This window comes from Quercus robur, chromosome 12 (assembly GCF_932294415.1).
Source record: "Quercus robur chromosome 12, dhQueRobu3.1, whole genome shotgun sequence".
NCBI classification, from domain to species: domain Eukaryota; kingdom Viridiplantae; phylum Streptophyta; class Magnoliopsida; order Fagales; family Fagaceae; genus Quercus; species Quercus robur.
In genome coordinates, this window is record NC_065545.1 from 5093023 (window position 1) to 5108805 (window position 15783).

A 15783-nucleotide genomic window follows, 5' to 3' on the forward strand; every position below is an offset into this window, starting at 1 on the left:
CTGCAATACCACCAAAACAAATCAAAAGTAATAGTTATTTTATTCTATTTTCTTATATTTCTTATGATATTAATTAATATTCCAATGTTATTACTATACTGCCGTCAAACATGCCCACTCTGATCTGTTTGGTATATGAGGCTATCACTGTCACAAATTAATGGATTACAACAACAATCACATCAAATCTTGTTGTCCTCGTTACCTTTATTTGGTGATAATTCACATCATTACCCAATAATCCATGCTTCTGGGTCAAAAAGAAAATCTCAACTTTTTTCTAACTTTGTTAACATATGATTTTCATGGGCCGCTTCTAAGAACTTACCAATGAAGAAAGTGAGGGTGCAAAAAATATTACAAAAACATTAACATTACAAAAGGACAACAAATATGAACTTGGCCAACAAACAGTTGGCTAACAATACAATAACAAGTAACGGGTATATGGCCTAGGCGTAGGCATAGGGTTAAAGTAAAGCATGTTTTTCTTAATAAGCTGATTATACTCTTATTGCTTGGAGTGTAAAACCGTAAATGAATCAAGTTGTTTATAAATAAATTAGACCTGTCTTAATAAAAAGTTTGTTTATAGTTGTTTCTTTATATAAATAAGTCAAGTTTGATATTTAGTTTTAGACTTGTTTAACAAATATGCCAAGCTCAAGCAAAAAAAGATTGATCATGAACAATCTTGTGAATAATAGGTTTTAATAGACAACAACCAAGCTTAGGCTAATTTATGGGCTTAGTTTAAGTTTCACATGAGCTTGAAAAATATAAACTCATATCTTACTAAGTCTATAATTAATTGGGAGTTAGGAATACTTGTCCAAACCAAATGGACTTAACAGTATGCTTAATATGGGTTTGCTAATATACTTTTGTTGGATCTCAAGCTCAAGAGCTTAATTTTGAGCTCGAGCTAAATATGACTAATAAATCAAGTCGAACTCAAACTTTTGGAATTTTTTGACAAGCTTATATTCAAACATTGTTGGTAGGCTTGGCTCGAGCTTGAGCTTGAGTTGAGTTTAAACATTTTACTTTTGATGTCAAGCCGAGCTCAAACATTCAAATACTTGATAAAGCTCGGCTAACCCTATTTGTAGTCCAAGGAATTGCATCAATTAGAAAGTAGTATTTACTTGAACATTGTGATTCATAATCTATTTGGAGCTAGAGGCATTCATTAATTAAAAAGAATTATTTTGTATTTATGTGAGCATGTGTGATTCATAATCAATTAATATTGACAATCTAGATATTTGCGTAGGATATAGAGTTTTTTTTTTTAATTAAATAAAATTGAGTAATGGAAAAGTTAATAAAAACAGTTAAACATGATTGTAGGTATAAATATTATGAGTGATAACTCCCCTAAGATATTGGGGTTTTGTGGCCCATATTGGTCAACTATGCATTGCGGGTGAAGACTCCATTCTGCTTCTGTTCTTTCTATGATTGGATAATCAAATCTTCCTTTTTCTTTCTTTTGTTTCAGGAATGACACTTCGATGATTTGATGGGGGCTACATATCCAATTTGTAATCCATTCCTTGCACCTGGATCAAAAAGGATCTTAATTAAGACATTTAAAGGTTAATATTCCATGCGCCTTTTCTTAGTCATCAATCATTATTCAAATTAAACACTAACTAAACACGTGTAAATTTTAAAGGATGGTTTCTTTGCTTCAAGTTCCAAATTTTATTCTTTCTCAAAAAAAAAAAAAAAAAAATAGTTCCTAATTTTATTGGCCGAAGATATCTGAAACTTTGAAAATGTTATATAAATATAAATATATATAGTTGTAAGGACACAAAATCTTTAACGGCCCAACAACGATGTTGGGCTCGCACACGGAAAGTCCCTCACAATAATATTTGTAGAGAGTGGGCTTGAAAGGCCAGCGTTGGATCACAGGGCAACATTTCGGGCCGGACTATAGGTGAACCAATATGAGAAAGAGCTTTGGGCTGGATATTCAGGCCCTTCAATCTTGTATCCAGGAGGATTTGGCTCCTCGGATCACGTCCGAGGAGCGATGGTGCTGTCCCCGGTTACCCGTCGGTGGGTTTTTATGTGGTGTCCGGCGTATATTATCCAGGCATTCTCTTTCATCAAGTCTTTCTCAAGAAGCTAGATGGGAGAGATCCCCCCCTTTTGGTCACATAACATTCTCTTTTATACTAGCCTACCTTCGTTGTCCTTCGTCCACGTGTAGGGTCGATCTTTCCAGGACAGATATCTGTCCCATCAGTCTAATCCCAAAAATTGCTGGAGATGATCCATAAAGCCTAAGATCCCGGCTCTGTTAGGGGCAGTGTCATGTCAGGGAAGGGTATTAAAGACAACTTCCCCAGGATATTTTCTGATCTTTCTAGCTTACTCGTGTTCCATTTCTATCAATGAGGTTTTGGACCTGCCGAGGACGAAACCGTCTTCGGCTGTGTCTTCGGGCCACTTTTTATGTTTCCTAGTTTCGAGCTTGGGCCCTGGCCTCCTTCAGTTTAGGACCGGTGGGCTTCCCATAAGCGCGTGGGCCGGACCCATAAACTATTGGACCCCACAATAGTTTATTTATTTGTTTAAATTTGAAAGTTTTTTCTCATGAGAGCCTTTGAATAAAAAAAAGTTGGCAGCAAATAAATTGACCAAAAACACATTGTCCTGACCATGCATGTAGTTTCAAGGGTCAATTTGGCATATTTTATTTGTATTGACTTATTTTGTTTAAAAATTAATTAAGTTAAATAAAAATATAATTGTACTTAAATAAGTAAGACTTTAAATAAACTTATAAATAAGCTAATGTTTAAGTTTAGATAAACACATAGTGAATAGTGATTAAGGAAGTCAATATCGTATCAGAGGCTGTACCGGTTTGGTCACCGATACAATATATTTCAGGTATCAGTTAATACCGGTGTACCGTTTCGGATTTATCGCTATTTTATATATTTAATATATATAACTAACAATAAATGTGAATTTTTGTTTAATTGACTAGACATTTTAAAAAAATTATAAGGCAAATTCTAGATCTCTTTTTTACTCAAATCCGAAGTTGTTGCACATGTACAACCCAAGGTATACCTGCCAACATTTGTTACTATATTTTTAGTTTTTATTCTCTTCCACTATTTTTAGTATCTTTTATTATTATTAATATATATATATATATATATATTTTTTTTTTCCCTATATCTAATGGCTCCTTCCCTCGTTTTTATCACCTTGAGTTAATTTTCATTCACACATTTTTTTTTTTTTTAATGCTTCACAGGCAGGCCTAATTGATAGCTCTTCCCATCTTGTTTTCTTTTTTTTCTCTCCCACATCACAAGCCTGTCCTAGTCACCGGACATGCACCTCCAATTTCCAAGAACGCTTTATCTTCACACGTTTAAACTTAACTCTTCAGTTTTCAAAGTTCATTTATTTATTTATATTTACTTCTGATCTATCTCCTTTAGTTTCACTTTCACCTCACCTCTCTCTCTAGTCTATAGTTTCATCTCCTCTCTCAAGTGCCACTGTCCATCACCACTCAAGATTCAGTGATAGGCCCTTGGCTTCAGTAAAAAAAGAGACAGTGAGTGCATGAGGTGATTCTAACTTCATTTTGCAAAGCTATTTTGCATTTTTCTTTCATTTTTCTCTTTCTTTCTACTGAGTTTTCTTAGCTTACTCAGATTTAAATCATCCTGCCCTTAAAAAATTGCCAAAATTACCCAAAAAAAGAAAAAGGAAAAAAGAAAGAAAACATTTTGTGTTTCGGCCCGGTATCCATTTACCAACTGAAACAGCTGGATTTCGCCGGTACAGCCAGTTATTTTTTCCGGTATAAAACAAGGGGGTTATCTGTACTGGATTACTGGCCAATATGGTATATACCGGCCGCATCAGCCGGTATGATACGGAATTGACTTCCTTGATAGTGATAAGTTTTAAACTAAATAGATCTTGACATCAATGGTGGGAAAAAATATTTAGGGGCCGGGAAGTCAAATTAAATATGTTGAAACTTTGAGAGCTAGCTTTTATACTTACATAAAAAAAAAAAAATTATTTTAACATAATTCATTATATATATATTATAAAAAAAGTTTACATACATATATTCTTTACTTTTTTTTATTATTATTAAAAAAACAAGAGACAAAAGGCAAGAGGAACGATTCTCATGAGATGATCATCTGCTTAATAGGAATCCAAAATAAAGAGGGGGAATTAGCAAACGAGTGCATGAGTTGCAGTGTTGGCCTCTCGGAGGACAAGAGAAAAAAGACCAAAAAAATTGTGAAACCAAAATATAATGTCTTCAATCAGAGGTGGGATGAGCCAATGAGAAAAAGATTCTGTCTCTTAACTTAACTCAAGATAAACATTTAATTTCTTTGATAGATTAATCCTAGCTAACTTATGAAAACAATGCTCTATATACTTTTATATTATAAAAATCATCTCTAATTCATGTTGTACTAAACTTCATAGCAATCTACATATATATTTAAGCAAGAAAATAGCAACAAAATAAAATACCTCAAAGAAAATATTAACGCCTAAACAAATACAAAATACAATGAAAAAATTAAAAAAAAAAAAAAATATATATATATATATATATTAAATTACTGATTATCTCAAAATGCTTAAACTTAAGTTTTTTGGACAATTGTTAATTTAATATGATATCAAAGCAGTAGATCTTAAGTTCGATCATTGTCTTCTTAAATTTATATAAAAGTTTACACAATATAAAATTGAAAACATAAATTAGTGGTAGTTTTATTTTTGTGTGTTCCAGGCCGACAAAACAGCAAATTAGTCTTGAGAGAGAGAGAGAGAGAGAGAGAGAGGGGGGGGGGGGGGGGGGGGTAAAAGCAAAAGCAGGTTCAGTCTTTACGTATGGAATTGCTTCTGTTTGTTAGCCTCTAAATTTTTTCATCAAAAAGAATTAGCCTATAATTATGAGTGCCTTTTATTTTAATCATGTGTACAAGCTACACGACAGAAGAAAGTAAAAAGTAGTGCAGATGACATCTTTATTTATTTAAACCAGTGCTATTTGGGATTTTAAAACATATGAATATGAGTAAGACTTTTAATTAAAACAGAACTTATATTCCAGTCAGGAATTAGAGAGCAAATATTAAAAGCTAGAGTCTCTGCCTAACATATATTTATAATCAATCGTGGGTCCTAGCTAGTTTTATTTATTTATTTGCACTGGTGGGATGCAACGCCAATTAGTATTGATTTTTCCTATCATGCATGCGGAATACAACCCAATCATATCTAAGCTATAAAAAGGAGCTAGAAATTAAAAATCTTCATTCTTGTTTTGATTTTTCTTATTATGTAATCTGGATTGGAGCGCAAATCATATCTAAACTAGAAAGGTGCTGGGAAATAAGAATCTTCATTCTCACCAAGAAAGTAATAGTCTTCTTCAATTTTATATAAATATGTGTATATATATATATATATAATAAAATTGAAAAAATAAGTTAGTGGTACATTATTTATTTATTTTTTGGGTGTGTTTCTGGACAGCAAAACAGCAAAAGCCCCCAACAGCAAGATTGTCTTCACAATTAGTATTCTTGAAAGTGAAATATCAGTCTCCTTTACTCAAACTAATGGGGAGGAAATAAAATGGAAAAGAGGAAGACTAAATCCAATCAAAAGCAAAAGCAGGTTCAGTTATTTGACTTATTTTATAAGGAATTGCTTCTCCGTTTATTGAGTTTTTTTTGGAACCTTAAACATCTTCATTAAAAACACCAAAATGTGTTAGTTAAGTTATAAGACTTTGAAGAGGTACGAGTTTGTTCATCAAAATGTAATGGACCTGCTTCAGCATTGACCTCTATTGCTACTGTAAATTCTACTTCACAAGTGTGGCTAGAGGAATGCCCAGACTTCTGGGCACCTTGTTCACAGAGATATATAGTGATTTGTTTAAAAAATATTTATGACTTAAGATGAAAATTGATGTTTATTATAAATTATAAATAAATAAAAACAAGTTGTGGTGTAAGATCTCTGCATGTTCTCACTTAAACCTCACTAATCTCTGGTCTTGTGCTGTCGCTAAACTAGAGAAGCCATTCAAGTTTACGATTTACATGGATATGAGGAAGAGAGACAAACTTTGGAGAGAAGAGAGTAATTAGGAGAGACAAAAAGAGTGAGGATGCGAATTTTGAGGTATTTTAACCACCATTAGATGTAGTAGAATCAAAGGTTGAAAAAATGTGTAACTAAAAAGAAAAAAGATTTAAAAATTATTTACTTATTTTAAAATTATACCAGGTGTAACTTCAATATATTTATAAGTGAAGTAAAAATAGTGCAAATTATATCTTTTTTTTTATTTATTTATTTAAACTAGTAGTAGTTGGTGTACTAAAATTTATAAGATAGACATTAATTAAAACAAAACTTATATTGTTGTTAGGAAATAGAGGGCAAGTTTTAAAAGCTAGACTGCTAGCTAGAGTCATTGCATGGCATATATTATAACACATCTTGGGTCTTAGCTAGTTAATGAATAAAAAGATGGAGAGGGTGTGTGTTCAGTTATAGTCTAGTTCATACCATCATAATAATAATAATAATAATAAGGGCATATATTAGTAAACTATTTTAAGAAACTTTTTATAAAAAAATGAAAATTTTTATGAAAAAATAGAAAAATGACCAATTTTTTTGACAATTTTCTAATTTTTCATTAAATGTTTCCTAAAATGGATACCAGACACTAACAATAACAACAATAATAATAATAAGCCATCAAAACAAGGTTGTGTTTACTAAAATCAACTGATTTTTAGCATTAGTTTTTTATGACCAAAACAAAATAAAAATAAAAATACCAATACAAGTAGTTTATTGCAAGAGTTTTGAAAAAGACACATATAATAACAATAACAATAACAAGAGTTTTGAAAAAGACACATATCAAGTAGAACGAACACTCTCATGCCTCCACCCATGGTTAAGTAAAGATTCCACTAGTGGTGAGTCAAAGTGATCATGTATTGGTGAGTCCTATAGTTGTGCAACAAAGACTCCCATGTTTTCCCTAAACATGGTTGAGTAAAGGGAGACTTGGATTGTCAAGAAAAGGTCTTCCTTTCAAGAGGGAGACTAACCGAGGTGCCACAAGTGGCTTGGTAGAGGCTTACACATGAAGGGGGACATTTTTTGGAATATTCACTTGTGAGTAGTGTGGTTGGTTAATGAATGAAATCTTACATTAGATACTAATAAAAAAAATGAGTGGTTAATATAACATAGTCAAGCTCATACCCATTGGGTTTAAGTTTTTTGAGTTAAGTTGTGTCTTTATGTGTTATAATAACTACTCAAGAAGTCTTTCCAATGTGTTTCTCCCCCCAACGGTGTCTATAACTATGTAGTTGTCCAATAACTCTCTAGAGAAGAGTCATTCACAAAATAGAAATTGAACAATCTTTAATACTTCCTCTCTTGAAAGCAAACATATTTTATAAAATAATTGAGCATCTTTAGGTTTGAGTTTTTTACTGTTGTGGTTGATTGTGAGTGTATATAAGTATATATGTAGTTGTCCAATAACTCTCTAAAGAGGAGTCATTCACAAAATAGAAATCGAGCAATCTTTAATACTTTCTTTCCTGAAGGCAAACATAGTTTATAAAATAATCGAGCATCTTTAGGTTGCAATTTTTAATTGTGGTGGTTGATTGTGAGTAATAAAAAAAAAATGAGAGGTTTATGTAAAAGTGATAAGTAGCTTAGAGGTTGTTTGGATCACTTTTTTTCATCACTCAATTTCCGTCATTCAATTTTTGTCACTCATCACTTATCACTTTAAATTACCACACCCATTTGGCACCATCACTCACTTCCCATCACTCAATATTTTTCACACTATTTGTGGATCCCATACCTGTCACTTGGTGCAGGTTTTTTTTTTTTTTTTTTTCTAGTACCCAGATCACCCGAACCCAATGAAAAAAAAAAAACCCATTTATACTATCAATTTCAAACCATGGCAAGCTTCAACTTTGTGTGTCATAGCATCAACAAACCTAGAAAAAAACATCGAACTTCAAACCCAGTGAAAGACAACAAACCCAGAAAAAAGAAGAAGAAAAAAACAACAAACCCAGAAAAAACCCACACCCAAACTGGCAAGCAACCCATCGATTCAAGACCAAAATTCAAACCGTCCTTCAACACCAAACTCAGACCGATTCAAGCAACCCACCCATTCAGCCCTGTTTCTTCATTTTTATTTTATTTTTTATTTTTTATGGGTCTAAGATGAAAAAAAAAAAAAAAAAGGAAACAAATTGAGATGAGAATGGCGAAAAGGAAGAAAAAAAAGAAAGAAAGAAAGACCGAACGGAAGAACAGAGAAAGAAGAAAGAAAAGTGGAGAAGAAAGAAAAAAGAAAAAAAAAAGGAGGGTGAGTCAAAAGTTGCAACTGGTGGGTCCCTTGATATATGTTTAATTACAGAAATGTCATTAAGTTATGAGTTATAGAAACTGAAAACAGTAAAAATGTGTTTTCAGTTTTCATAACTCAAAAATCAGAGAATTGAGTGATGAAAATAAAAAAAATAGAAACAGAGTTATGGTGCTCCCAAACGGACTTCTCGCTATTGATCCCACCATTTTTGGGTTATGAGTTATGGAAATAGAGAATTGAGTTATGAAAAAAAAGGCTATCCAAACAACTTCTTATTATCATAGTATGCCACATAAATATTGTCACAAAAATTGTACGTGTAGCACAAAGAGTTATGACCTTAGAATAACTCAATTCCAAACAACATTTACATGGACTTATTCCAAGAAACTTTTGTTTTTTATTTTCTTCGGTGTCCTTCCATTTTGATATTTTGGTTGGATGGATATATATTATTCAACTTTACTAATGACACAGTCTATATATGATGTGTCCATGGCGATTAATGATGAAGAAACAAAGATCGCACCGATTTACCTTTACTGTCCCAGAAAATTATATATATATATATATATATATATTGCTGATTTGCATGGAGCGCCCAACATATAATTGGTGGCCCTGACTTCATCACTAGCAAAACATTTAAAAATACCTTATTCAAAAAAGAAAAAAACAAAAGCAGACCCATCAAATCTTTACATCGTCCAACCACGTGATGATTTCTTACAACCACTACACCTTTTCTTTTTTTTTTTTCCCCTCAAAAGAAAGAGCTAATGTTTTCATGGGTGAGCTGCCAAATGTACCAACCAGCTTTGATTCCTATGCTTTGGGAAAGAGATAGATAGAGAGAGACAGAAAATCTAGCTAGAGAGCCCTAAGTTTGTGCAAATTTAGAGCTTTTTATTTAGGTCATAAAGAGTTTTAATACAAGTTACTTTACGATTTGGAAGCTTAGCTTTACTGTGCTTGCATGGTAAATAAAATCCGATATAGATTCGAAAGTCTAGCCTGTAGAGCTACAGATTCGAATCTTAAGCGCTCATTTTCGCCCCATACAACGTGGCACTGTCGTAAAGCCGAGCCTAACCACTTCTTCAATTCCTGGTTCTCCAACTCCAACTGGTTCATTTGGCTCGAGAGGTTCTCTACGTGCTTCTTCTTTCGCCACCTGGACCGCCTGGCCGACTCCCGGTTCGATATCATGCGCCTCAGCCTTCTCTCATTGTCATTGTAAACTGCCCGGCTCGAGCCCTCTGAACCGGAGTTTGGGCTGAGGGAGACAGAGTCTCCTCCTGACTCTAAGAGGGACAAGATTTCTTGGAGTTCATCTGGCGTGAACCCGGTTTCTTCGGGAACTGGGCATTGGAATTGGACCGGTTCTTGGGAGAAAAACATTGACATGATTTTTGAAGAAAACAGAGCACAGGCTAAAAGAGTGAACCAGAGAGAAGAAGGAAGGGGAAAAGGGAAGGAACGAAGTGGAGGGGGTGGGTATTTAAGGACCGAGCGGAAGGAGAATGTTTATGATGTTTCAGAAACTCCACATCAGCATTTAATTGGTGTTTCTAAGTTCAATAAGAAAATGACACTTGTTTAAAAATAACATGTCAGCATATCAAACCTTATACACCTAAAAAGACAAATATGCACTTGAAAATTTTCAAACCCTGCCTAAACACCTTTTTCCCCTTCAGCAAAATCAAAAGTCTCTCTCCATCCCTGTTGCTCTCTCTCACCGCACCTCCATCTGCTCTCTCGTTCTTTCTTTCTCTCAACTCCAAAGCTCCATAGCCACTACTTAGCATCGCCGCCGGAGCTACGCTGCCAAACGTCACCAATTCCAACGAGACCGACCTTTGTCTCTTCGGAAAACCCCAAAATCGTATCTCCTTCTCATTGCTTCCAACCCCGACGACGGAGGCTTTTTCCCCACTTCCAACACCAAAAGTCGCAAGAAGGTTTTCTTCTCTCTCTTTTTCTGTTTATTTTCTGTATTTTTCACATCTTATTTTTATGTTTTTTTTTTCTTCTCGAAATTACAAGGGTCAATCTTTTTATGATGATTGATTTGGCTGCATAATCTTACCTTACAAGGGGCCTACTTTTTATAACCAAGACTCAATTGAAAGATAGACCCTTGTAAGATATGTTATGGTGTGAGATTTTAGTGTTTTTGTTTAGGAAAGAGATGGGTCTGATGGGGTTTGGTGTTATGGTGTAAGATATGGGTGTTTTGTTTAGTGAAGAGACAGGTCTGATGTGATTTGGTATTTTGGTTTAGTTTGTATCCCTATTTTATTATCAATGTCTATAAACTTACTTGGGATTGAGCTGCCTAGATTAATATTGATAGTTCCTTGCAGGTAATGTGTATATATTGTTAGCAGTGTACTTTGTTACTTGCACAGAGTCTACATTGCCTTATCAATAAATAAAGAGGAATTTGGTATATTTCATTAGATACCTTTGGATTATATCAGCATCAGTCATGTTTATCATTGGCTTTATATACCCTATTTCTTTTAGTTTGCATTATGGCACTAGTTTCTGTTATAGAACCTTGCTGATTTTATTTAGTATGTTGCTTATTTCAGTTACTAAATCATATTGTGTGAGCTGCCTCTCGAACACCCTATCTCTAACGTTAGACCTCTACGAGATTCACTCAGCCTTCTCTTCAGGTCTGTTGCACTTCTTTGGTTTCCATTTATACATATATAATTGTATCTGTTGTCCTCATGTCAAATACATAGTTTCTGTTGATCAGTGTATGGATTGAAATTTATATAATGAACACAAGAAGGGACATGAAAAAGGTTTGAAATTTTTTTATTTGCTACCATGACTATGTGCCTTTGGCGTGATTATTCTTAAAGAGGGAAGTCTGCCTTTGTTGGTCCAAATGGTAAGACTCATTACACTTTGTATACTAACACAGAAAGGTGTTGGTCTATTGTACTCTTTGTGGTTATCTATCAGACCTGGGCTCCTTTTGTATAGACCTTAGGTTTTTTTTTTTTTTTTTTTTTTTTTGGTAAGTTGTAGACCTTTGTAGTTGTTTTGGTGTTGTAAGTTTTATAGATGCTATAGTTGTATTGATGTTTTACTGCTGCTAGGTGTGTTTTGAACTATTTTGAACGGCTTGATTTCTTGTTTTTGTCCAGCTGTTGCACTTTATTGCTTTTATCAATTTATAGGAACTCATGCATGATTACTTGATTTAGCATTTTGATTCTTACTTTGTGCACATGCCTTGGTGATGATACGATTGAAGCAATAGTCTGTCAATAATTTTTATGTTTTCGTGTAACTTTGTACCACAATCATTAGAATGGATTCATTGAATGTTGGGAAATAATCAAATTAGATGTGCTCTTGCTAATTATACATTTTGATAGGATCCTTTTTGTATATGCTATGTCCTTAAGGGGTGGTCTCTAGTTGCTTGTGAGCAACATTGGAATGCATTAACAAATGAAGAGTAGCTTTCTATTGTGGTTATTCTTAAAAACTTTTTTTTTTTTTTTTTAAATATATGAAGTCTTGAACTTTAATTTGGTTACTTTGTTTGAAATTAAAAATTTGATATTTTCAAAGCAAAAATCTGTTAACTAGTAACTAGATTCAATATTGTCTATTGTTTGTGCGTGTGTCTTTTCCATTAAATTTTACTTTAATTTGCTTTAGTATTAGAGTAAAGCGACCAACTAACCAACCTTGAATTGGTTTTGCAGATCATCTAAGATTGCTTGTTTATAATGGCTGTCATAGAAAATAAATTTCAGTAGCATATAGCAGTACTGGAGCAACCACACCTAAGCAATAGCCTAAGGACTATACTTGAAGATGTGCTGGACTTAGCAAATGAGATTGACCAAGTTTCATTTGAGTTAGGAGAGATGTAAATCAAGTAGCTCATGAGCTTGCTAAGTGGGGCTTTGTTAACAATCGGAATGGTTTTGTAAATTGTGGCCTTACTTGATCGTATGATATATGTGATCATGAAGGATGCTCTAGGTTGTACAATTTCAATTTTGTTATTTTTAATAAAGATTGGTTTATTGTAAAAAAAAAAAAAAAAAAATTATATATATAATGGGTGATTTGGTCACATGTCCAATATATCTTTTTGCAACTTTAAGAAAGAAAAAAGAGAACACACAGACATTGTTTAAAAAAAAAAAAAAAAGTAGAAATGAATAGTTTTAATTCATTTTTTCCTTGGCTTGATGATAATGGGGCAATCATTCTCACTTGTGAACTCAACTATTGTAAGACTTGAATAAAAAATGAGCAGCTTGTAGCATTGTACAATTCTCCCCTGAAGAAAAAAAAAAGAAAAAAGAAAAAGAAAAAAAAGGGGTCTAGCACCTGCCATTCACTATATCATCAAAATAAAAAAATATTCTCGCACATCATCAAAATAAAATAAAAAAAGAAATATTCTCGCACGAAAATATTGTCATTCACTATATCATCCCCTTAACTGGAACTCTTCATGAGTGCTATCATTCATCCCAATATAGCACTGAACAATATAGCACCTGCAACAATCTTGCATTGCAATTCCACCACCAATTTGAAACTAATATAAAAGAATAAAATGTACTATTGCATTAAAAACTTTCAACATCTGCATATAATTAGTCTACTCAAACATACACAAAATCTATCATGTTTGAGTAACTTCATTAGTTACAAAAGTTTTCCAAAATGACAACAATAATTAGTGTTTGGCTATGCAATCACTTGTCCAAATTTTCAGTTATGCTATCTAAAAAATTGGCAAGTCAAAAATACTATCTAAGATGTTCCTGCACTGTGCAATAATGTTGAAAATGCTGTCCAAAAATGTTGTCCATTAGCTGTGCAGTATAATGTCCAAAATACTATCCAAAAGAGCTTTTCGTCCAGAATTTTTGCAGTGCCCTACAAAAAAGAGAGAACAATATTAGGGGGAAAGAAATTAGAACCCAATATTATTTGCACCACCAAGTTCTTTTGATAAAAAGTAAGACTTTAATGCTTTTATACTTGAGCTAACCATTATGCTAATTATATTCCCATGAGCAGGTAGCACCTTCCTTCTCGGTCTCAAGTTACATCTTTCTTCCGGAGTTGCAAATTCATAATTGTGTGTCATTAAAGTGTGAAACACTCCAAATATCATTTTTTTACATCAAACCAGATCCTAACACAACAACCCATTCTTACATCTAAATTATGATACTTTAGAACCTTGTTTGAACACACAAATTCTCGTTGCCTAATAACACCATTATACTCTCGTTTAACCGCTTTTCAAATGCTAAATCCCCTTTTTAAAGCATACAATTTAAAAGAGTTATATGCTTCTTCTTCAAACCTCACTTGCATTCCAATTTTAAATTCATCACATTCACCCAAAGTTACATTTTCAAAATTTTCCCTTTTATCATTGTCCCCAATTGCAACAAAAGCATTTTTTGAAAAATCCATGACTAGTCGAACCTAATTATGAAAAAAAAAAATATTGAATGAGCAACATAACATTAACCATCATAAAGTCATAAAAAAAAAAAAAATGGCTGCCAGCCACCTGCTGTTCCTCAGCCATAAACAAACACACACTCAAGTGAGCTTTACACCAATTAATAAAACATCATAATTTTTCATAATAACTCAACCAAAGACTTAAACTAAGAAAAGGACAAAAAGATAGATTGAATACCTTAGAGGACACTCTTAGGAAGAAGCTATTTATCAAAATCAATTCCTTCAGCAAAAACAACAAAAAAAAAGCATCACATCCATCCCTGCAAATGTGGGTCCACGTAAAAACAAAAGCATTATGGGAGTGAGGGAGTTTTGTCTAATAATTTTTTTTTACTATTTAAAATCCATTTGGATACAGTTTATTTAATTGAAAACTGAAAACAATAAAAAAATTATTAAAAAATTTACCGTTCACATGTGGGTACTGTTTATTGGCCAGTTTCCACTGTTGATGTCCCATAAACAGTGCAAGAGGCACTGAGCTGAGGGAAAAAAAAAAAAAAACCAAAAACGCTGAACATGGATGCGCAAAATGTGCAATACAAATAAATACTGGAAATTTGATTATCACGCGAAGCAATGGAAAATTTTAGAAACACCCCTAAATGCACACTAACCAAAAAAGAATATTGGAAATGCAGCTATATATAGAACTAAATTATAGATGAATGGTTTATCAAAGAATCACATGTGAAGACCTGTGTTAAAATGTATAGTAAGCATTACTCACTGAAATATAAGTGAATAACTTAAATGGGAAATAGAACAATAGGAATCCCATTTCAATTGTATTCCATAAATATAACCCGTTACAAAAGCATTATATGTTTCTAGCAGGTTCAATTACAGACATACAAATCAGATAGACCTTTTGTTCTAGGAACATCAAAAGAAGCAGATCGTACATTTATGAAACAGGTTGTAAACAAATGAGGTGGAATTTTTTGAATTAGGAAGAGTGTAATACCCGTCTTAGGAGATAAATAATGACGTTAATAACAACCATTTTAAATCATGCACAGATCACAGAAAAAAAATGATTTTTTTTTTTAAAGTGGAATTACCCAATTAATGCTATGCTGCAGCAGTAATATGGCATGTAAAACATGATTATGCAGGTCATATGTCATCCTATAGCAACAACTGGTTTTTTCCCTATCTTTATCTATTTCTTCTTGAGTTTCAATGGTTAGCTCCCTTTGTCATGTGAATACAGGACAGGGACCCTTCCACCCTTGAATTAATTCTATCCCTTCCATCCCTCTTTTTTTTTTTCTTTTTTTTTTTTAGAGAAACAAAGACACATGAGGGAAAGGGAAAGAGATTCTAACATAAAGACACACCACAATTCTAATCAAAAGCCATGGTAACTCAATCTTCTTTTGGTTTACTAACTTAATGGTCTACAAACAAAGCAAATTATTCATAACAGAAGCAATTAAGGCAACCTCTAAATACAACTTTGAGAAGAAAACATTCAGGTTTTGCATCAATTAGTTTGTGTGCATGTAAATAAAAGAAAACTATGAATATATATTACTGTTTAAATAGTGTATTTTGATAATAAAGAAATTGCTACTAAACGGTGCGTATTGGCTCACTACTTGACTAAACCAAAAACTCTATTCCTAAGACCATTCACTCTTTTTACATAGTTAGTAGAAGTAGAAATGGCTTTTAAATATATGAGACTTATAAGTTAAAATAAAATGATTTTTGTAGCCTAAAAAAATTAAATAATTAAAAAGGACATGACATCATTTTGTTGGATA

The 15783-nt window shown here is 33.0% G+C and overlaps 1 protein-coding gene and 2 long non-coding RNA genes across 4 annotated transcripts; 1 reads left to right on the plus strand and 2 right to left on the minus strand.

The window, feature by feature from the left end:
* Nucleotides 1–9355: 9355 nt before the first annotated feature.
* On the minus strand, nt 9356–9928 carry LOC126709168 (basic leucine zipper 4-like). Its single transcript, XM_050409282.1, has one exon. It carries the CDS (start codon nt 9875–9877, stop codon nt 9434–9436), a length of 444 nt encoding a protein of 147 aa, XP_050265239.1. The 5' UTR covers nt 9878–9928; the 3' UTR covers nt 9356–9433.
* Nucleotides 9929–10004: 76 nt separating this feature from the next.
* On the plus strand, nt 10005–12598 carry LOC126710023 (uncharacterized). Of its 2 annotated transcripts, XR_007649556.1 has the most exons (3): nt 10131–10434; nt 11071–11157; nt 12211–12598. It is a non-coding gene; the product is annotated as an uncharacterized LOC126710023 (long non-coding RNA). The 2 variants fall into 2 exon arrangements; XR_007649555.1 differs by lacking the exon at nt 12211–12598 and having other exon boundaries at nt 10005–10434; nt 11071–11986.
* A 469-nt stretch (nt 12599–13067) lies between these two features.
* On the minus strand, nt 13068–14277 carry LOC126709125 (uncharacterized). The gene is made up of 2 exons (XR_007649322.1): nt 14187–14277; nt 13068–13405 (listed from the first exon to the last, which is right to left on the minus strand). It is a non-coding gene; the product is annotated as an uncharacterized LOC126709125 (long non-coding RNA).
* Between the last annotated feature and the right edge of the window lie 1506 nt (nt 14278–15783).